This window comes from Peromyscus eremicus, chromosome 5 (assembly GCF_949786415.1).
Source record: "Peromyscus eremicus chromosome 5, PerEre_H2_v1, whole genome shotgun sequence".
In the NCBI taxonomy this organism is placed as follows: Eukaryota; Metazoa; Chordata; class Mammalia; order Rodentia; family Cricetidae; genus Peromyscus; species Peromyscus eremicus.
In genome coordinates, this window is record NC_081420.1 from 122,241,649 (window position 1) to 122,266,163 (window position 24,515).

The window sequence follows — 24,515 nt, forward strand, 5'->3', positions numbered from 1 at the left end:
ACATACTCCTGGGTAAAACCTGTTATATTTTATTTTGGGGATTTACAGCTATTTCCATCTAATAAGTAGTAATTTCTTTGGGGGAGATATTATATCTTAATTTTGATACCAGATTTTGATGCTCCAGAATTAGAGTAATCTTACATTGCTACACCAATACACAGACTTCTTGAGTTTTTGGAAAAACTTGTGTTAAGAACTTAGAAACTTCCTACTTCATAAATTTTATCTAGATTTTAGTGTATTCTAAGGATGTTTATATAATCAGATTTACTTCACTTTCTTGGGAGGCTGCTTTGTATTTACTTAGAATATCAGTGTTTAGATTGATTTTCAGAAATATATAATTTAATTCAAATTATATTCATACTGGCCATTTTTATTCTTAATATGTGTATACTTGAATTTTCATTTTAGTTTTCAACACACTTTCTTTCAAGGAACTTTCAGTTTTATTAATCATTTTTTCCTATGTCATTGACTTGTTGGTTTATCTTATTAATACTTTATTCTATTTTTTCATGTGTTCATTGTATTTTTAACTCCTTGTAATTAATGCATAATAAAATAAATATATTTTATTTAATGTATGTCCTATGAAAACATGTAATAATTTTCATTATTATGCTTTCACAGGCATTTAAATTAAATAAAATGTCCATAATAACTTTTTTTCACATCAAGATAACTAAATGATCATTTTGTAGTTACAATAGTATTTAAGTCATTTTTATTTGCTATTGATTTATAATCAGTATTACTGGAAACAGTGTAATTAATATTCACTAGCTCAATTTTATTGATTCACAATACTAGTTTCTCAAATGTAATTTGAGGATTTTCTAGTTGTTAAGACTGTAGTTTGTACTGAGAATAAAGACTTTGAGTCCCACACCAGCTTTATGAATGTTGTTTGTGTTTCCCATGCTTTGAAACCTGTTATTTCTGAAAAACAAGTCTCTCTCTCTCTCTCTCTCTCTCTCTCTCTCTCTCTCTCACACACACACACACACACACACACACACACACACACACACACACAGTTGTGTTTTAAATGTTACCCTAGGCAGTGCCACGAGATATCAATGGTCAACAATCAGGACGGTTCTGATCTGGTTGATAAACCATTAGAAACCTGAAATCAGCCGGGCGCAGTGTTGGTAGAACAGAAATTGGAAAATTTTACTGATGTGACATTAGTTGTCCTATTGATCTTTATGTTGAAATTTCTGGAGGACATGACCACTTTCCTAACATACTTTTCTTCCTGTTACTTTTCAGCATATAATTGAAGCTGTTCTGTTCGCTGGGTACACATTCATACTCGCTCTGTCTTCTCATGGGTTTTATTTTCTACACTATGTCACCTGAATTCCCAGTACTATCCCAGTACATATGTTTAGAATACTTCCTTTCTGTTCTATTCAACTACTTATAAACATATTTTGCAATTTATCTCCCTCTCTCTCTCTCTTTTCCATACTAATCTTAATATTTGTTTTTCAAGCAAATTACTGTTTATTATATTTTCATGTGTACTGAATGTTACTGGTCTTTATGGTCTCAGTATTGCCACTTTCCATGAATAGGTTTTACTGCTCTCTCTCTCTCTCTCTCTCTCTCTCTCTCTCTCTCTCTCTCTCTCTCTCTCTTTCAGTGTGTGTGTGTGTGTGTGTGTGTGTGTGTGTGTGTGTGTGTTTGTGTTTCTTTTCTGCCTGCTATGACCATTACTTTCTGTAAGAGTATTCCAATTGTCTTTGCATCATTTTATCTTTTAATGAGTTTGAAAATTACATGTTATCTGGCTTGCTTTTCCCCTCAACAGTTAAGTTTTCTCTTGAGTGTTTCAGTTGGTCAATATGAATGTATGCTTAAAATACCCCAAATAAAGATGGTAATTTTAGAATTAACCTACACTTTCTTTTCTCCACACTTTGTCTCCCAAGGCAACCATCCATGCCCTTGGCTTCCTGTTACTGTATGGAAATGTTCATGAATAAGTCGGTAGTTGCCTCACATTAGAGTTAAGGATAACACATGAGGGATAAATATGGTGCATGTCATGGTGGCTGCGGTGATTTCATGAGTGTATATAGTTACCAGAATTCTGCATAAGTATGCTGACAGTTCAAGTGCTCTCAACCTCTGCACCATCTCCCCAGCCCCGGTTCGTACATTTTCTAAGATATGGTGTGAGAGAGCTTTGCTTGCTGTGTCCAGTGCAGTCAGGTTAAAGCAGTCTTCTGTTAGGATGCGGAAGCGGAGTTTCTTGGTCTTGTACAGCATCATCAGATCTGTCTGACTCTTGCTGTGAGCATGTCAGTCCTTTAAATTGCTTATTTTATTTTTACCCTCTTTATCTTTCTTCAGTGTGAATGCTTGTGTTTTTCTTTACTTCCTTGAAGTTTCCTGTTGGGGATTTTTAGTTACTTAATCTTTTCCATTCTCTTTTCCGTTTCCTTCTGGAACTCCTTTTAGATGATATATTGTCATTTTTAGCTCTCTGCCATATTTTCCAGCTTTCTTCCCTGTAAAATGCCTGAGCAAAACTTCTTCCTTCTTGAGTGTTGGAGTAATGTGCTTTTATTGTATCTCTGCAGTGAGATAGCCTAATGACTGATTGCTTCTGGACAGTGGGTTAAGTTTTGGTGTTATGTTTTCCAAAGAAGCTGCCCAGGATGTCTGTCCCACAGGGCTGGCTCATCTAGAATTTTTCAAGAACATTTATGAAAATAGCCTTTAGAAACATTTCTACTAAATATCAAACATAAGATAAAATAAACCTGGAAAAGCCCACCTAGTCTTGCCTCCTGTGTGTGCCCATCATCTACTGTAAATGACAAACTCTCGAAAGTGTTTTCTGTTTATTTTATATCAACTTTAAGTTAATTTTTGTTTAGTTAATGTTTCTTAAATAGTGCTTACATATTGGCCCAAACCTTATGCTCGGTACCTGGCAGTTCCGTCATACTTCCATGGGTGATGTCTATTCTGGGAACAGTTTTGTTAGCTGAGCAACTGACCTCATTTTCATCATTCTCAAGAACACTAAGTTATTTCATATATATGCCTGTATGTCTTTATGTGAGGTGATATTTTCAAAGCATGAAACATCCTAACTGGCTACTTATTTTGGTTGTTTTATGGTAGACTGCAAGCTTTAGAGCCATGTGCCAATCTATTTCCTGTTGCGGTTACAACATCCCTGAGGCTGGCCACCTCTAAAGAAAAGAGGTGTGTTGAACTCACTGCTCTGGTGTGAGTAGCCTCTTCAGTTTGGCCTTGGTGACAGTGTCACTTGGGGTTGTGCGTGGCTTCCCCACGGTGAAAGTGCACACAAGAAGGACAGAGCACATGGAGACACTGTAAACCAGGCTGGCTTTTTCCTAACAACGTGTTCTAATGGAAACTAGATGGGATTCCCGTAGAATTCCACTAACCCCCTCCAAGGGCAGCCTGACAACAATTACTGAAAAACTGCCGGTATGAGGTGCAAGACAATAATGATACGACTTTCTCAGCTGTGTTTAAATGAGGCTGGAGTAAGGGATCCCCAGGAGGGAGGCATTGTTAGCAAAACAAATATTTATTTATCAAGAAATGTTTGGTGAGTCCCAAGCGCCAGCCACCTATTTTGACAATGAAGCTGAATTGGGTTGCAGCCAACCCCATTCATCATCTGCAGCTACTTTCAAGCTGTAGTGGATGTTGATGTAATTAAGACCAAAACTACAAAACTTTTAAAGTTTGAACTACTAATTGCCTGGCTCTAGGTAGAAAATGATTCTGCTTTGGACAGTAGTGACACACACCCACTGTATTGCCCTCTTTCATGCTGTTAAGAAAATGACTCACCACTCTGTAAACACACTGCTCAGGTACACAAGTCCTTTCTCGGGTGCTTAACCCAGTGTCGCACGATTTCAGTCCTCACTCATAGCTGACATCTGCCCATTTGTCAAGCTAGGATTCGAATAACACTCTGCTCTGAAGACTTGCAACATGGAAAGGAAACACCCCGCACGGATCGTTCTGCAGCCCTTAACACGTTCAAGTTCCCCGCTCCTCTCTGCTCTGTTCTTACAATACCCACTTCCTTGGCATGCACAGTTTTAAATCCAGTTCTCTGCCTCTTCTAGGTGGCCTGTCCCTTACAGGTTACCATGCCAGGAGCGCACGCAGACACACTGTAAGAAGCTCCTCTTCCTGGTCGACTGGAAAGTCGTGGTCCTTAGTAAAAAGGCTCCAGTCAGAACACTTTCCCAGACAAAGAGCAGCAGGAGACCTGAGGAAAAGTTAATCAAGCATTACTGAGGTATAGGTCAGAAAGTAAAGAGAAACCGTACAAAGGTCGGCTGGGGCTGACTGGGAAGATCGAGCTGCCTCTGAGTCTTCGCTGCTGCTTGCGCTTTCCATTGTGGTCAGGTGAGTTAGGCTTTGGGTGCAAACATCAGCCATAAGTGTAAACAAGGCTCAGCCTTTCTGGTCCTTGTAATTGCAAGTTTAATATATGAACTGCTGCTGGAAGGGCAAGTCCAATGCCAGAGCCACATGGGGGAACACGGGGTCAAGACTGCACAGGAGCACAGCACCTCCCACACACCTCTAATACCTCGTTTTATAGCCCTATAAATGTTAGTTTTCCCCCGTTGAAGAATTACATGTGTACAGAATGGCAAGATGGCTCAGTACTTAATGATACTTGCTGACAAGCTGATGACCTAAGTTTGATCCCAGAACCCACGTGGCAGAAGGAGAGAGGAACCCCCCCCCCCCCAGTTTGTTCTCTAACTTCCACACATGCACTATGATATGTGCATCAGACACACGCAGATACAGACACGGACACACACAGATGCACAGACACACACATAGTCACACACACAGACACACATACAGACACAGACATAGTCACACACACAAGGATGCACAGACATACACACACACACACAGACACATGGACACATACAGACACACACAGAGACGTACATAGACACAGACACACATGTAGTCACACATACATACAGTGTAAAAATAAAGGTAACATAATTTATAGCAAATATTTACAAATTAGAAAGCATCTTAAAAGTGTAAAAAATTAAGATAATTAATTGTGAAAAATTATATGAGTGAAGCAAAAGATATTAACATTTTTGTTGGTAAGGTCAATTATTATGTATCATTTTTAAGTCTAAGAAGACTGTCCATATTTCACATATTTTGAGTTTAAGTATTTTAATGAAATGAAGTTCAATGGGAGTGTTTAATCATTACATGTTCCTCTACTTTGAGTTAGAAAAAACATAATTTTGTTATTGGGGAAATTCTTCAATGGCGTTCTAATTTATTAGTTTGAAGAGCAGTCCTAAAATGTTTCTTTGAAGCCTGTAGATATAGCTGTTACTATAAATTAGATCATAGGTTGGTGGGTATTTGAGTCTATGTATTTGAATACCTCTACCTCTGATTGATAGGGCCCTAAAACCTCCTAGATCTGGGACACAGTGGGGAGAAGGAAAGGCTTTGTTCTTTGTACCCAGCAAACCGGGTTCTAGTTTTGGCAGTCGTGAAGCCAGACCAGGTTTCCAAATGTTCTCAGGGGTGTTTGATGCCAATGCATGTGTCAAGGAGCATGTAGGGTCCCTTTGGGGAGCAGATGCTTCTTCCCTGTCTGCCCCTGACTTGCCCATTTGTGATGCTGATTGTCATCATTTCCTGTTGGTTGTATTCCAGGAGGTGTTCTGGATGGATGGCTGCTGGAAGCCCGTCATCATAGCCAGCTCTTCAACACTTATGCATTTATCTGGGCGTTAAGTAATGAAAATTTTGGTAAGGAAAAAGCAAACAAAAATAGCATATTGCTTTTTTTATAAGGTCACCTTAATCTCAGCTCTAGTTTATAATAGGTGGCATGATTATTCTCTAAACATTTCCGACTGTGACAGACATCTGTTTTCCCAAGGTTTGTCTTTTTTTTAAAGATAAGTAATGTGGGTTTTTGAAAACAAGACTAACAGTCTGCCTGCTCTCCCCATGCCATCGGTAATGCATTATTTTACTTAGCTCAGTCTCCCATGTTCTCTAAATGTCTATCTACCACATAAAGTATGCCTCTGAGGGCAGGGTTTGGTGTTATGCATCTTTTCTGTGGAGACTAAATAGAACACCCACTTCTGGTGGTTGAGGTGTTGGCTGACATTGCTCTCTGTAACTATAAAAGCTTTGAAAACACCAAAGCATCAGGTCAAAGAATCAAATCTGGGTTTGTCTCAGACAAATAAGGTGCTAAATAACCAGGAAAAGCTGTCACAGCATGGCCGATTGAGTGGGAAAATATACACTTCTTGAGACAGGGTCTCATCACTATGTAGCCCTGGGTAGCCTGGAACTAACCATATAGATCAGGCTTGACCTCACAGAATTTCACTTGTCTCTGCCTCTCTAGTGCCAGGAGTGATGGCATGCACTATCTGGCCCAAATACCTTTATCAGTTTAATTTTTATCCAGTTTGTCTCCATGTAATAATAATGTGTTTTAATTTCCATATACTCGCATGAAATTAAGTACAGTTAGTTGCTTGTTATTGTTTCCCATTACTAATCTGTGCTGTATATAATGTGTGGTCTATTAAAAAGGATGGGGGTGAGAGGAAGCCAGTGAGGACAGAAAGAGCTGACTACTCCTAAGGGCATGTATGTCAACTGCTAGGAATGTCAGTTTATCATTGACCTTCACCTGGAGAAATGTCTACTGGAGAGTTTTGTACATTGAGACAGTTGGAAATTAGAGTAAAACAAAACAGAAGAATCACTGAAATTTCACTGTTTCTGATAAAGACTATTGATTGTAAAGTAACATCTTTACAATTTGGGACCTAAAATACAATGAAATGAAGTCTTACATGTTTTCAACTAGAGATATTTCATCATCGTGTCTATGCTTATGTTTTCCAGAAACCATATATGAGGAATACATCCATCTCATGCTACTTGTGTTTCCTTCTAAACAGTCATTTCTTAACTGAGGTTGGCATTCATGTCTTCATTTGGGGGTAATTTAATCTTTAATTATAACTATTATCATGTTAATGGTCACGATCATTTGTCCTTGAATTTCTTCTGGTTGAAACTGCACTGTGTTTAGTTTACTTGTGTGTAGGTCTTCAGTCTTCAGGGTAGGACGCGCAGGTGACAGTGGAGATGCTCAGGAGACTTGGTGAATAGCTAACTGAAGGTGTCTGTACCTTGGTAGTATTCCATGTGCGTATTCTATCCCCCAAAGCAATTGAGCGTCTTGCTATAAGTATCCCATTTACTGATATCTTGCATGTAAATTATTCTTGTTAGGTGGATTGTCATTGGCTGACATGCTCTGCTCATGACCCTGCTGAGAATAATTGTTTTTCTTGAGGCTATAAGAATCACTCCACAGTCACATGATCAATGTGTCTTTTATTCTGAATATTAAATTTCAGTTTTAACCAAAGCGAATAAATTTGTGATCATCCATCTTGTATTGAGCCAAGTCTTCAGTGTTCATGAAATAGTCTTTAGCCGTAGAATAGTGGAGCATCATGAAAGAGGCATATTTAACATACTATAGGGACACTTACGCTCACAGTTGTCAAGATTAGTGCTTAATCTTTATACTTGCTAGCCTTAAGTCTCATGGAACCTGTGCTTCAAAGAAACTAATAATTCAAGAACGTTTATTGAGTGTGCCACACATCAGATGCTATTCTGGTTTCACTGTGACAAACTGCATGTGGTTACTTAACAAACAATCTGATTAGTCTTTCTCCAATCCTCAAGGTTAGACAGTCTGCCTCGATTAGCTCAGAGTATCAAGTTGTACTGTATATTTGACGTTTCCACTCACCCACTGGGCTGTTGGATCACAGAGACAGATGAGACTAGACTTGTCCTGTAGTGAGAATAGAATGAACTTGCTTGTCTCTCCTTATGTACACAGTCAGACAGCAGCCCTCTTTCAAGTGTTTGTCTCTGGGTTGTCTTTCAGCTGTGTCGGGGTAGGTCTCCCCAAGACAGAGGCCAACTGGGAAGATGTGTTAGCTGATCTAAATATTATTAAATCTGATATTCAAGTGAGTACTCATTTTTTTTCTTTTTGTGTGAAGTTCATATTTGATATATTTTATTTGTATAGTAATTTTTATTCTGAGAATTTCATACACAAATATAGGAAAATATGATCATATCTGCTTCCCATTTCACTCCTCTTAAGTCCCCTTTTCTGTCTCCCCACTGTGTCCACTCCTAACTTAGTATCTTTTTTTTTCTTTGATTTATTGATAACCCACTAAGTCCAATTAGTGTTACCAGTATGTACATGGCTATGTGGCTATCCACAGGAACACGGGAAAATCAGAGTGGGAACACCATCAGAAGAGAGTAATTCCCCCTCTCCCAGTAGCTATCAAGTGCCAATAGCTCCTTATGGGGGCAGAGCCAAGAGAGCACATTCAGTTTCTACTGTCGTTTTGGCAGACTAGTAGTTCCTGTGTAAGTAACAAAGTGCTGTGAGTTTGTGCACGTGAGAGCCACCTCACACCCAGAAGACAGCATCTCACTGCACTCTTCCCCACCCTCTGGCTTTCATGTTTCTCTGCTTCCTTTCCCTCAGTATTCCCTGATCCTTGGCAGGACATGGAGTAGGTTAATAAAGATATTTCATTTAGTTCAGAGCAGTCAATCTCTTCTTGGTAGCACTTTGACTAATTATGCCTCAGCACTGATTGATTCACACTGAAAAAAAAGACGTTTCTGTGACCAAGGCTGATAAGATACCAGGTCTGTGGACACAACCATAAATATATATATAAGGTAATTTGACAACATGGCCATTAAGAAAATATCAGTAGCAGGTTCTACCCTAGAGTGTATGACCTCCTGGTTATAGGCTTTTGATCAGGATTATAGTTGTGGGAATGAAGTTTCTTAAAATCAGTTAGTTATCCAAAACAGTCATGCCACTAGCCACATCTTGCATGGTAGGTTGGTATTGTGGTATGTAGGAGCCAGTGCTTGGTAAGATAATTGATGTCATTTTTTTTTTACAGAAGAATATATGATAGCTATGAAGTGTGCAACTCTTATATTTTTTCTATAAGCTCCCATGAAGTACCATTTGAAACAATAATATTTGTGAAGAAATATATGAACTTTGCAAAGCCTCATAAGGCATTGTTTTCAAATTCTAATTATTGTTAAAACTTACACCTTTATCAGAGCTAAGAACTTGTGGCTAGACAGGTCCTATGCGCTAGTGGAGAACTTACTATTATTCTGCTAAATGTATAGCATGAAAATGACTCCTAATGACTTTTCACTATACCCATAGACTAGTACATATCCCAGTCCTCATCATAGAAGCTTCTTTTCGCAGTAGATGGTGATTACCACACAGATCCACAGCTGGTCAAGGTGCGGAGAATAAAACACTGCAGAATACTCAGCTCTAAATGGGACATCTATATCATATACCCAAGACTCAGGGATCTTTGTAGAAGAGATGTTGGAAAAATCCTAAGAGTCTGAGGCAGTAGATGACTATCAGGAAACAGTGTTTTTTCAATACAACATGGCAGCTGTACATATGAACTGATAGACCCACACAGTCTCAAGCCAAATAAAATCCCAGCATGAAGTGCAGAGGTTGACATGAAGTTCACTCCCAATTGAGGCAATATTAGCAATTAATAGTTGCTGGGAGAGGGAGAGGGAGTTTTCCTTAAGGGGGGTCACCCCTGTTAGGTTATCCAGTAGAGGGAAGATATGTGGGCTGCACTTCATGGATTTAAGAAAAGAAAAAGAAGAAGAAACAAAGCTGGATGGGTAGGGAAGGGGCATGGACATGGGAAGAGTTATAAGAGTAATATATAAAAAAGTGAACAAAATTTTCAAGGAATTTTGCAATTTCTAAGAAATGTAGCCCAAAGAGCCCCACTTCTCACAAATCAGAAACTGATTTTCTTATCTGGAAAACAGACTGCATGAAGGAGACCCACTGTGACATTAGCTCTAGAATGAGGTACCTTTTCTGAGTCTTGTAGATCATCTTGTCCTGCCTAGAAGAACCAGATGTACTAGGAGCAGGTCCTGCTGAATCTAGTCAAGAAAGCTCAGGAATACCATTCTAAATGACAGTCCTGGAAGACCTGTTTTGTCCCCACAAGCCAGTGTCTTCTGTCACTTACTGAAGAAGCCAAGGAGCCTGGTCTGAAGAAGTGATTCTTACTGCAGTCAGTGAGGATTACAATGGAAGGTCCATCAAGGTCCTGAAAACTAAGCTGCTGTTAGAGTCACAGCACACAATAGCAAGTCAGGCTTCAGGCAAAACATCTCAACAGGTGATTGACTGCATATTACAACAGAATTCTAACATAATAGCTATCATACCCAGATACAAGGAAAAATCATTGATCATACCAAGAAAAGGGAAGTCACAATCAAGACCATGATTTGTAGCTGGAAGCTTTCCTGTGTCACACCCAGTCCTGCAGCCACTCAAACAGAAGTAAACACGCAGAGGCTTATATCACTTATAAACTGTATGACCATTAGCTCAGGATTATTACTGATTAGCTCTTACACTTAAGTTAACCATAGTTCTTATCTATGTTTAGCCACGTAGTTTGGTACCTTTTCTCAGTTCTGCCATCACATCTTGCTTCCTCTGTGTCTGACTGATGACTCCTGACTGAGCCCTTCTCCTTCCCAGAATTCTCCTTGTCTGCTCACTCCACCTATACTTCCTGCCTGGCTACTGACCAATCAGCGTTTTATTAAAACCAGTGCACAAGGGCATTACTCCACAGCATTTCCCATTTTCTGTCTAATCAAAAAGGAAGGTTTTAACTTTAACATAATAAAATTATGTATAATAGAACAGTTATCAAGTAAGAATTACAGTTATAATATCTAGTCTATTTGTACTTGGCAAAATTAAGGAAAATATTCTGTTTATCCTGTATTTGTGAGTCTAGAGTTTTTCATACTTAATTTATCTTTTATCATAACCAAAGAAAATTATAACTATAACTATCTAGTCTTCAACTACATCAAAGACCCCAGAAGGATATAATATTACCTAAGTAAACAGGAAGTACATTGTAAGCAACTTCCAAAAATCTAGAATGACAGAGACAGCTGGCTACCTGGACAGTCATCCAGAGTTCCTCTGTAATGTTGGGGCATCCATTTTCAGCCCACAGACCTAAAGTCTTTCAGTCACTTTTCTCTGTGTTCTGTAGAATACTATGCCGTATTCTGTAGGTCTTTGAAGTGTTTGAAGATTACCTACCTAACTGACTTATATCTAGAAAACTTAACATGACTATAAGTTTGACTGTCATAGACTAATTATTAGTCTGTATTTCTTAAGTATATACTACAATTTCAAATGAGTTGCATAACCAAAAATACTTTAAACAAAAGTAGAAATATACACATAGTATAACAAAATTAAATTTGAATTTGTATCAATAAAGTAAAATCCATAGCAATGTAAAACATTTTAAACAAGTTGTTACTCTTTATCCTATCATATCTATATCTCCTTTTATACTTTAGAAAGAGATTGCATTTATAATCAACTCACTTTAAATAAAAATAAACATTTATAAACAATATTTTGGGAATTTGGGCATAGCTTCTCATACTACTTCCTGCTGGATGAGGGCACTGGTAATCTTATGGGGATCCTGAGAAAATTAAGAATTATGGTCAAGTCCTGACTGGAGTAGTCTGTGGGGCTGCATTTGTGGGCCAGTTGTCTTGAAGCTGTACTTGGGTGTTGGATCATCTGGGCCATGGTGTCATCGGAGACCTTTCAGGGGGTCTTGGATGGTCAAATATATTAGCCTAGAAGCAATCCATAGGTTCTCATCTTCTGTGGATACAAAAGCAGAACTTCTTTTCCAAAGCAACGTATCCTTAGACATAAATTTTTATATTGAGATAACTTTAAAATATGCATATTGATTTAACTCAGCAGCTTTTACAATCAAATGTATCTCTGCACTTAAAATTCCCAAAGACAAGATAACCCAGACTCTCTGTGTGATTTCCACCTTAATGTGGCTTATTTTTTATATTAATTTTACTTTCTCCTTAAAGACTTTATTTTTTAAAACTTTCTATTTCTTTATATAACTGTCTATATTTCTTTTTTTCTATCTTTCAAGCCTACATGTATTTTTATACGCATTGTAAACCATTTAGAGGTTTGCTTCATCTGAATCTGTTTTATTGTGAATCTGTTGCTTTAAACTACAGCATTACTAGGACTAAAATAGCAGCTTTGGCTGCTGGCTCCACCTACCTCATATTTCCAACATGGTGGAACTACATTTACCTCCAGCTTTGGGGGAACCATGCTCTCCACCAGACTCTGGAGGCAGTGGGTCTATACCTCCATCCAGCAGTGGGTTGCTCAAAAACCTCATATATATGTGCAAAAGTTAAATCCATCACACAGTGTGCTGCACAGGTCACAGATGCCACTGTGTACAGTTGCAGGAATCTGCCATGCTGTACTCAAGCCCATATGCCGTGAACTCGCCATACTGTAGTTCATGTCTGCAGGCCTCGGCATCTCTGAATCACAGCATTCCTGAGAGATACAAGTAGGAAGCTACTCTTGGCTCAATTTTAGAACCTTTTTTTAAAGCTTTCTCATGTTTTGGGTGGAAATTTTTGCCCTGCATTGGGCGCCATTTGTAGCTGGAAGTTTCCTGCCCAGTCCTACAGCCACTCAGACCCAAGTAAACACACAGAGGCTTATATTACTTATAAACTGTATGGCCATTAGCTCAGGCTTGTTACTGATTACCTTTTACACTTAAATTAACCCATAGTTCTTACCTATGTTTAGCCATGTAGCTTGGTACCTTTTCTCAGTTCTGCCTTCACATCTTGCTTCTTCTGTGTCTGGCTGGTGACTTCTGACTGAGCCCTTTTCCTTCCTAGAATTCTCCTTGTCTGCTTGCTCCGCCTATACTCCCTGCTTGGCTACTGGCGAATCAGCATTTTAATAAACCAGTGTACAAGGGCATTTTCCCACAGCAATGATTAGTCATATATTAGTATCAAGTAAAGCCAATATGATGGCTAATGCCAACAGCAATATTAATGACAGAAGAAAATTCATGAGGAAGAAATATTGATTTTTAATATATATGCACTCAGCAACAAAGTCTCAAAATTCATGACACAAAAATCAAGCTCAAAGGAGAAACAGACAAATTTAAGATTCCAGTTGTAGATTTCACTGTCTCCAGCCCAACAACTGACTAAACTATTAAGTGAAAATTCCAGAAAGATAGAAACCAACTAATGTGATTTACTTTATGCATGAAGCATTCTACCCCATAGTGTCAGAACAAACTTTTAAAGACTCCCATAGAACAACAGTTACCAAGACTAAATATATCCTGAGCCACAAAGTAAGGTTCATGAAACTTACCAAACTTTGATCGTGCAGAAAGTATGTTTAGAACACAACAGAATCAAATTGGAGATGAAAATAATACAACAGGAAAGTCCCCCAAATTTACAAGTTAAATAATATATTTCTAAATAATTCATGGGTTAAAGTCTGATTCTCTAATATATGGAAAAAAATCCACATAGAACTGAATAAAATGAAACCTAGTATGTTAAGATATGAACTGCTAAGGATGAGTAAACTTTAAAAATTAGATCAATATATTAGAAAAGAGGGAAAGTGCTAAGATCAAACCAGTAACCTAAGTTACATCTCCCTAAATTAGACCAATCACAAAATAAGTTCAACACAAAGAGAGGGAGGAAAGAAATAGATCTCAGAGCAGAAATTAGTGAAGCTGAAATCAGGAGAGAGGTAGGCAAATCACTGAAACATAAAGGTACTAATTTGAGAAAAAAAATTAACGAAATTAATAAGCACTAGTACCATGGATGGTTGGCGGCTACTGGTACAGAATCTGTGGGGATAAAATTCATCATGTTTTCCCCCAGTGAAAGTTCACATTTTGCACCAATGACTTACAGGAAATCAGCAAAATTTTCAAAGACCACAAACTCCCCAAACATAACAACGATGAAATCGAGGGTTCAAGTACCTCTCTAACCAATGACATCATTAAATTCACCATACAGAACCTCCTAGAGGAACCTTCAGTAACAGCTGGCTTAGCTCCAGCATCTTGAACGCTATTGAAGCATTGTGAATGATGTTCCTAGCCTCTTCCAGGGAATGGGAGAAAGGAAGTCCCTCCTCCCCAGTTTGGGAGATTGATTGTTGCCTGATGTGAAATATGAAACCAAGACAAGCAACTCTCATGAACTTAGTATAAAATTCCTCAATTACGCTATTGCCAATCAGATCTATCTGTATATTATATAAAAATAATTATTTATCATTAACATATGTGATTTATTCTAAGTATGCAAATACTTTTATTATTTGAAGATCAATCAATCAATTCAGTCTGACATATCAGGAGCCTAAAAAGAAAATCATATCAATTGATTTAGAAAAGGTGTGATAAATACAGCACCTCTTATACAGGAGGGATTTTCCTTTCTTAATTACTGTCTATACCCCATAATGTGATTATGTTTTGATACAGGATATTTAAAGAGCAATTTAAGTTAAAACAGGGTCAATAGGATGATTTGAATCCAATATAGCCAATGTCCTTAGAAGGACAGAAATCAATCCTACAGGTATTCATTTACAGGAGGAAGAACCCCTGAGGAGAAGACAAGACAGGCATTGATGAGGCAAAGAGAGAAGTCTTAGGAGACCATTGCTGGCACATCTTTCTGAGACTTATTGCCTTCAGAATTTGAGAAAATTACATGTCTTTACTTTAGCCATTCAGCTCATATGAAGTTATGGTAGCTACAGCAAACTGCTGTAGAACTAGTTCAAGATAAAATACCTCAGCAGAGGAGGAACAGAGAGCAACTTCTTCTACTTAGTATAAAATATGTACCAGAATATCTCAAACTACTACTCTTGCTAGTGAGTGAAAGACAGCTTCTCCCTGGGACTGAAAACAAATCTCTTACCACTTTTCTTCACCATGACCTTCATTTTGGTGTATCCATACAGTAGAATATTATCCAGGGACAGACAGAAATAGGTGGACAAGCCAAGGAAACAAACACCTTGAACGCACGCTATACAGTGAAAGAACTATGTCTACAAAGGCTTCGTGCTGTGTGATTCCAGCTATTGTCCTTGTAGAGAAGACAGAATCAGAGAACAAATACAAAGATGGATGGTTGGCAGTGATTAGAAAGCAGGAAAGGGCCGGGCAGTGGTGGCGCATGCCTTTAATCCCAGCACTCAGGAGGCAGAGGCAGGCGGATCTCTGTGAGTTCAAGGCCAGCCTGGTCTCCAAAAAGAGTTCCAGGAAAGGCGCAAAGCTACACAGAGAAACCCTGTCTCAAAAAACAAAACAACAAAAAAGAAAAAGAAAGAAAGAAAGAAAGCAGGAAAGGATGAGCAGGCTGAGTATGGGTGCTCTGTAACACAGTGCAACTACAATGTGTGCTGTGACAATGGTGGATACATGCCATTGCATATCTTTCAAAGCCCATTTTAAATATCATAAAAACTGAACTGTGATATTCTGTATCTTTTTTCTGTTTCAATGATATTCATCAGCTCTCCACGACTATAGCAAAATACCCAAGATAATTAACTTTAACAGTTAACGTCTGTATTTTGACTGATGGCTTTAAGCTAATGATTTGGGGTCTCTGGTGGGGCTGCCAGCTTCTAATGGCAAAGCAAGTTGCTCACAGCTTGTCTAGAAAGCAAAAATAAGGAAAAATGAAGAGGTGAAAGTCCTATACTGCCCTTCAGGTCACATCCCAGTGACCTGTGGCCCTCTCCTGGATCCTTTTGCCAGAGGTGTCACCGTTTCCACCCTGGAACCAAGAGTTTGGGGCATTTAACACCCAAACTGTAGCTATGTATGAATGTCCACTAATCAGGTCAACAAATGTACATAGTATGTGCAGGATATTAACAACAGAGGGAACTGGAATCAGATAAAGGAATGAAAGAGAACTCAAGACATTCTGCTGCTTTCCCCCCCATAACACAACTGCTCAAAGTGTTATTTTTTAAAAAGCCAATCATAAAAGATTGCATTCTCTATAGTTCTATTTCTTTCATATTCTAGAAATGATAAAAGTATAGGATTGGACAAGGGAGTAAAACTGGTAAATTCTGGAGAAGGGAGAAACGTTACATCAATATCAGTTTCACTGTTAGAAAACTGTGTTGCGTCTAAGCAAGTGCCAGCAAGGTAACACAGAGAAGGGATTACAGCAGCTGGCTGCATGTTCTCTCACAATTGCTGGAACTTAAAATCATTGCAAAATTCAAAGTTAATTTGGGGGCCTAAATATAATGGTTACAGGAAGTTGTTATCATATCTAAATTTTTCATATTACTTCGTTTTCTCTTTTCAGTCTATTCATATTGATGTTACTTTATACACTGACAGTGACTTTCATGTGAGTATAGTTCATTTTTCAGAATTGCTATTTTCCAATTTTTCAGCCATATTACCATAACTTCACTGAAATAGTTACAGTTTTAAAATCTAACTTATGGTGGGTTCTTATAGTGTTTGGCTCATGACATTTCTCAGGGATCATTGAATTTGTTTGACTTAGGACAAAGAGCTACATAAATGCTACTTTTGTAATGGTGCCAAATCAAAATGGAAAAAAAAAATACCTTTCCATCAATGTCATGAGAAATCTCTTATATGTTTCTGTGATGCAGTTTGATCATCATGGAATTAGATGCTAGAATTACTTTAAATGGTTCAATCTAAATGTCTCCAACGTACCCATTATTCCTAGTGTGATATTGTGTTACCATCTTCAATAATGTTACTGCAAACGACTTATGGGCATCCATGTTTTGTGTTTTGCATGGATCACTACACTTGTAAGAAGTCCTTTCACTAATCTCTGTGTGATAAAAACATGATCCAAATAATGTACTAGAATTTCTAAATGACAAACTAGCTTCATTATAATGATGGCTATAGGCATTTGGTCACGTGGTTCCTTCTTTGACTCTAGACTGTCACTAAAGCCAAGGGATAGATCTCCAATGCCACTGCTTGGAAAATGTGACGGTTAATTTAATTTGAATTGTTAACATGTCACAATCTAAAATGGCCTCCTAAGAAGGGCAGTGAGTTTTGCCTGAGGCTATGTCTGTGGGGTGTTTTTCTTAATCTGGTTAACTGTGGTGATGATCCATTCCAAATGTGGGCAGCCCAAGTTCACAGGCTGAACCCGGAACTGAGAATAGAGAAGACTAGATGGGCACAGCTGCACACTTCTCTCTCTGCTCAGGACTGCGGATCTGAGCAGCTGTCTTAAGTTCTCCACGCCTTGACCTCCCAGCTATGATGGGCCATAACTTGGAATTGTGAGCAGAAAAGACATCCTCTCTCCCTGAAGTCTTCTTTCCTTTGTCGGAGTATTTTATCACAGTGACAGAGACAGAAGCAAAACTCGAACCCAAACCAAACTGCCTATTGTGTGTTCAAAACTGCCAAGTGCAGCTTCTCCAAGTGGAAGATTTGTGCACCCTACTACTGATGTGGTGAGGAGAAGGCAGAGCCTGGAACTCAGACAATGAGATGTTCACCAAACACATGGGTGTGCTCTCCTGTGATTTTAGTGTATTTTTTCTTTTTCTCTGCTCGTTTTTTCCCCCTAATCAGAAAGCACTCAACAAACTATTTTGACTAGACTTTAGATTCAGGCATGTCCTAATTTTAATTATGGTTGAGTCCCATTAAGTGCTTCCCTTTCTTCTTTTTATTTATTTATTTTTAACGTTGAGGGTTTTGTAAAGTAACTGTTACAATAAATCCTATTCTCCTGTCACTCACAATCCCTTCCTGGCTTGGCCAGCCCATAATGTCCAGTCATTTCGAGACTGCGGTATCACCCCCAGAGTAGAAGAGGCATGCTCAGTGAGGAATGGTGGCCTTTGACGCCCGTTCCCTTCCGTATGTTAGTGCCACCCTCCTTCACTGTTGTTGCTTTTAGTTTTTATTTCAAAGCCAAATGGGGAAAAAAAGCGGCTTCCTACATAAATAAAATCCCTTAGGAGTACACAGACAGGAAACTTTGGGGAACCGAGTCTTTATTTGGCTTACAATTCCAAGTTGTAGTCCATAATTATAGAAAGTCAGATCAGGAATATAAAGCATCCAACTGACAGTCGAGAACAGAGACAGGGGAACTGCAAGAACTTGCTTGCCTGCTTGCTGTCAGCTGTCTCCCTATACAACTCAGGACCTCCTGCCTAGGGAATGGCGGCACCACCCACAGTAGTTTGGGTCTTCCTCCATTAATTAAGAATGAAGATAAGCCTCGAGGGACATGCCTACAGGTTAACCTGATAGATAATTTCTCATTAAGATGATCTTCTAGGTTGTGTCAAGTTGACAGTTGAAACTAAGCAGTATGGGTATTATGTTTCTTTGTAATATAACTAGATGAGATTGGTTGATATTTTCTTTTTAAAAAAAATCGAAGACTTATCAATGTGAAAATGAAGAATGGAAAAAAAATTTGTTTGTTTGTCTCAAACTGGCTCTTTGAAACTCTTATTTTTAGCCTGGTTGCAAATTTACTGCAATGAAGTGCTTTCTGCTGGAATTACAGGTTATTTTACATGAGTACAGCCACACACGCCTCAATGAAACAGTAAACAACGTGATGCTCCTAATGAAGCGCAATCTGTCTTCTACCAAGGTGAGTGACCCAACAGCCATAGTGAGCTGCATCGGATGTTCTGGCTTACTTGGGATAAGGCATTCATACATAAGCAGAGTCTCCTATGGGGCACACAGGAAAGAATTTGGTTCCAGTAGAGTGGCATTCAAAGGTGGTACCAGAGCTGGCATGCACAGAATCCTAAGCTCATTGATTCCCTTGATAAACAGACATTTCTAAATAGTGTCAGCCAGTGTGCTTTAGTGGGAGAATTGTACGGAAAAGACAAGCAGGTGCATAGGTGCTGTGGATAGACATTGATGCGACCAGTGTCCAACAACAGAAATGGTAGCTCACATTTATTGGGTTAGTCCTTAGTGTTAAACGATGTGATCCAGTGTTCAACAGCAGAAATGGTAGCTCACATTTATTGGGCTAGTCCTTAGTGTCACACACTGCTCTTTATGCTTTAGATTGATAAGGCACTAACTCCTCAAAATCAGTCTTTGAGACTAATCTCTTCTTTTTTCACATCTAGTTGTCTTTATTTCCGTTTGAATGTTGATGTACTTGGAAAACCCAGAGCTAACCACATGTTTCCATTTGTGCAGCTAATGGCACAAGAGCCATAGATCTACTCCACCTTCTGTCTTCTCACCTTCTAAAATATTAAATAATGAAAAATCATAATAAGCAGAAGTGTTATTGAGTCAAGTGTTATTTGGAACATCCTAGAAAGCACGAGCAGGTGAGGGTTAGGAGAAAGCAGATAGTAGTGACTCCTGTGGTCAGCTGAAAAATGAGCTGCACAAACGGTCCAGAAGTGCATGGAATTAATTGTGGCTTGAATGGCTCAACCATAGGGTGAAACAAGGTAGAAACAAAGGAACTTAGTCACCAGAGGAGGCACAGTAAAATTATTTCTTTTAATAAGTACTTCAGCATGCTGTGTTAAAGCCCCCATAGTCCCTGTTATAAAGGAAGGCAGAAACATGAACCAGCCAGTTAGTATTAAGCACAGTAGGAACAGAGGAAGCCGGGGTGTGTGGGGGATCTAGGGTTCTGGTGTAGAGAAGGGTTAGCCAATAAGCTGGTATGTTACACGAGGTCAGGGAATGAGTGTCTGTGACACTCAGGGGTGTCTTTAGGCAGACTCAACTGGAAGTGAAATGACCTTGAGATGCCTTAGCTTCTCCTCTCAAATGCCAGGCTGCCTTGGGTTCTGCTCAGATGTCACCTTCTCACTGATGTCAACTATGTACATTCACCATGCTTTCCCTACGTCGTCACTCTCTGTCCCTGTCTCCACATGTCCCACACTCTGATTTAAAAGCAATAATTGCCTATTTGTTACCATGAGAAAGTCAGCTTCAGAGCGTAGATACTTTAGGGTTTTTTTTTTTTAATGTTTTATTATAGTTCCCAGAACATACACTTCTTATAGGTATTCATCACTTGGGATACTTACCAAGTAAATCTATTCATGGTTAAATTACTTCTGTGCTACGTTATTGTCATTTATTAATGGTGAGAAATTCAACAGATAACTCATGACAGTATCAAGGCTGAGCTTTAGGCTGCATATTGGTGCCACCCCAAGGTGACAGTTTGACATAAGTACTAGAAAAGTGACCAGGACTGCAGGGTTGGGGGTCTGTGTAGATTTCAGTTGACTGTGTCAGTGGGGATGAGCTGCTTAGGAGCTTTGCTTTCCTCTCTGCCATTGTTTTCAGGACCAAGTGGAGAGCAGTGTAAGCATTATGAGAACGCCTGCCATACAGTGTGTGCCTGATGAACACTGGGGAATCTGAATTCCAATGCCTAATGGATGTGAAATCTAATTTTGATTTCTGCTGGCACAGACTTCATAGTTTAGAAGATCTCTAAAATGTTTATCCATGATTGCTGCACTTGTAATAGTCTAGTTGTCCCTAAAGTTATGTTTATGGCATTTGCCTAAGAGGTTGAAATCAACCAAAAACCTTCAAGTAGCTACTGTTTGCCAGGCCTTGTACTTAATGCTGGGAAATGAAAATATATGGTATGCTTCTCAGGAATGGTTAGACAACAGTAGTGTAAAAATGTTAAAAGTATGTGTCTGACAGTAGTGTAAAAATGTTAAAAGTATGTGTTTATGCATACGTACATACATACATACATACATACGTGTGTGTGTAGGTGTGTGTGTGTGGGTTGTGTGTGGGTGTGTAACAGAAAGGCACATGCTATCTTGGTGTCTCAAGGGCATAGCACTGAAGGCCATGGAAAGATGAAATAGGCAAGGACACCTCACAGAGGCCGTGGAACATTCAGGGAAGCATGGGCTTCAAGAGAGAAACAGAATCCCTTGATGGGCTTTCAGCGGGAAGAACCCAGTCTAACATGCATAGCCTGTGCGTTTGCAAAGATCTTAACCCAACGTAAGAAAAACCAACCCCTATCAAATCTCTTGATTCTTTCTCGTGGTTTTTCTTAACATGATATTAATTTGCCAATGTTTTTATGTCTGAAGACCCCACCATGTGTTTCAAATAGTAAAATAACCCCAACAAAGAAGTGCACTCTGCTTACAGATCTGATTCTCCCTTCTTGATTGCAGAATATAACAGAATCCGGCTGCAAGGAATGTGAGGAGCTGGAGGAGAAAAACATCAGGGAATTTGTGCAGAGCTTTATCTATATGGTACAAATGTTCATCAACACTTCTTGATGGCAAGTGGTCCTCTTCAGGGTTTCTATTGTTACCACACCTCTGCCTGCTGTGCGGAGGCAGCACAGCTCTGTGCAGTTAAGATGTGCTGGGAAAACAAAGCTGCCTAGACAGAAGCTAATGAGCCACTTGGATCAGATGAACTCTGGGAGATGAAGGGGGGGGGGAGCTCTTCTCAGGCCTGTTCTGCTTGCTTATTTTTAATTTATTACTGCAGTTGTACATATTTGTAATATAACAGAAGATGTTGAATAAAGTTGTTCATATGTTTTATCAATTGAGCCTTAACTCTTACTTTACCTTTTTTTATTAGTTTGTATTTGGCTGCATGTGTGTGTACACATTTGTGTGTGTGTGTGTGTGTGTGTGTGTGTGTGTGTGTGTAGTGCAGTGCACGTATGTGCAAGTGTGTGGAAGCCAGAGGTTGACCTCGGTGCCTTGCACATTATTTTCTATGTTGTTTGTTTGTTTTGTCTTTAAGGCTGTGTCTCTTCCGACCTGAAACTCAGTAGTTCAGTGAGACTAACTGGCTAGTGAACCTTAGAGATCCTCCTGTCTTTACCACCTCAAAGTGGGATTACAGGTACCTGCCACATCCCCGACATTTTACATGGGCGCTGATGATCCGAACCTAAATTGTCACACTTGTGTGACACGTACTTTCCCAACTGAGGCATCTCCCCACTCCCTAATTTGTGTGTTGTAGAAAATTAAGGGCTTTGTTGTATTTGTTGCTGTTTGTTTGTTTAAGGTGATCGTTCTTCAAGGAAGGGGTACACAGAAAAATGATGTTTACGTTAGTGTTTCACATTTTCCCAAATAGTGCTGTTTTAGTCTCACATTTCGTTTTGTTCTGTTTTGTTTGTTTTTTCTTTATTAAGAAATTTTCTATTCACTCCTCATGCTATCCACAGATACCCCCCTCCTCCCACCCCCAGCCCTCTTTCCCAAGCCACCCCACACCCCCACATCCCCCAAATCGAAGTCTCCCATGGGGAGTCAGCAAAGCCCAGCACACTGAGCCTAGGCAGGTCCAAGCCCTTCCCCACTGCACCAAGGCTGTGCAAGGTGTCACACCACAGGCACCGGATTCCCAGAAGCCTGCCCATGCACCAGGGATAGATCCCAATTCCCCTGCCTGGGTGCCCCCAAAACAGTTTGAGCCAAACAACCATCTTCTGTGTCCAAAGGGCCTAGTCCAGTCCCATGGGGGCTTCACAGCCACCAGTCCACAGTTTATGGGTTTCCATTAGTGTAGTCTCACAATTTTTAAAGCTATACTTGTGGAAGTTTTAAAAGGGCCAATTTGTTGGACTCCATTTGGTATGATGAAAATGCAGTTGTTCATAGGTGCTGAGAAGATAGCTCAGGGGTAAGAATACTTCCTGAACAAGCATGAGGATCTAAGATTTGCATCCCCAGCATCCTTGGAAAGCTGGCTGTGGCCATGCCTACCCTGTACTACATGAAGGAATAGGGTTACTAGGGCTTGCTGGCCATCAGCTTAGCTCCAGGTTCAGTGCGGTACACTGTCTTAAAAGGATGTGGAGGCCCCCTTGCCCCTACCACATGTGGTTAGTGAGGAAGCTGGCCCTCCCCCTGATCAGCTGCAGCACTTAGGAAAGTGGGCCCTGCACCTCACCTGAGCAGCCCAGCAGAGCTGACCCTGTTGACAGGGTGCAGGTGAAATGGACTTGAGAGCATCAGAGTGTGGAAGATCTGGCCCTGCCCCTTATCTGCCATATGGTGTGTGTGTGTGGGGGGGGGGGTTCTGGCCTCCTCCGCTGCCCCTTGCCACCTGTGGTGGGTGAGAGAGCTGGCCCTGAGATCATAGGAGCAGGAGAACTGTCCCTGCCCCTCACCAGCTGCAGCACTCGGGAGAGTGGCCCCTGTACCTTGCCAGGGCAATACAGCAGAGCTGGCCCTGATGGTACAGGTGTGGCAGAGCCGACCCTGAGGGAATGAAAGGAGAAGAACTGGCCCCACCCCTTGCTCAATTCAGCAAGGGCTGAACTAACCGGGGGCAATGCTGGAGAGCTCACCCTGGTGGTGAGGAAGAGGGGGAGTGGCGGCCTGACCAACCCTGAAACTATCCAGGCCCAGAACCAGGGTTATGTGTTGACCCACTCCAACATCCATCGAATCTATGATCTGCTGGAGCAGGTGACCAGTCCTGCAGACTCAAAGTTGCAGGATCTCCAAGACACAGGGCAACAACAGGATATCCAAGAGGATTCCAATGAGGACCCAGCATCGATAGTGCAGCAGAAACCAGAGGTCTCAACCATATCAATGACTCTTTGCAATGAACACTTGCAAGTAAAGATATATGGACAAAAGGGTATATACTACGTGATTCACTGTGTCACACTACAGCTTCCATGATGAGATTTTTCCTTCTTTTTTTTTCTCTCAAATTTTATTTTATTTTTTTTGGGGGGGGTTACAAGGGCAAAAGGCAGATATGAAGGGATAGGGAAATGAATGGGATTGACCTGAATGATGTGAAAGACACAAAGAATAAATAAAAAGAAAGTTTAAAAATGGAAAAAAAGAGAAAGCATGTGGAGAGGAGAGATAGAGCAGGGTACTCCACACACATGTATACCCACATGCATTCAACACTCACATGCAACCTAAAAAAATGGTAATAAACTTTTATCATTCTTACCTATATTTTTCATTATACTGTCTAAAGTTACTAAGCTTTCTAGCATTTCTATTGCTAAAAATTTGGAAAAATGTAAGATTTTTAACTTTAATTTTCCAATATAATTGTTAAAGAGAAATTGGTCCCTCTCCAATATTTATTTGTCTGAGGAAAGGGAGATCAAGATGCCAGTCACATTACTGATGGTATTTTATAGTGACTAATTGCCCACTTGCATCATATAAAGAAATACAAGGTGGTTTCAAAATCTGGAATGTTTCAGGACTCAAAGTTACTGTCCCTGAAATGAGCTAGCACAGCTGGTTTTAGAAAACTCAAGTCTATACTTATTAAAATCCTTTAACTTGACATAAGAGATGA

At 39.7% G+C, this 24,515-nt stretch overlaps 1 protein-coding gene across 2 annotated transcripts in view; it reads left to right on the forward strand.

Moving 5' to 3' along the window:
• Nucleotides 1-21,761, forward strand: part of Il15 (interleukin 15) — a 37,192-nt gene extending 15,431 nt beyond the window's left edge. The window contains exons 2-7 of one of the 2 annotated variants that reach the window (XM_059264333.1): nt 5,734-5,829; nt 6,955-7,052; nt 8,021-8,105; nt 16,495-16,539; nt 18,676-18,813; nt 21,374-21,761. In XM_059264333.1, the coding sequence (XP_059120316.1) occupies nt 5,818-5,829; nt 6,955-7,052; nt 8,021-8,105; nt 16,495-16,539; nt 18,676-18,813; nt 21,374-21,484 (489 nt within the window). In that variant the 5' untranslated portion in view covers nt 5,734-5,817 and the 3' untranslated portion in view covers nt 21,485-21,761. The remainder of the gene's footprint in view (nt 1-5,733; nt 5,830-6,954; nt 7,053-8,020; nt 8,106-16,494; nt 16,540-18,675; nt 18,814-21,373) is intronic. The other variant, XM_059264334.1, reaches the window with a different exon arrangement.
• Nucleotides 21,762-24,515: the final 2,754 nt, after the last annotated feature.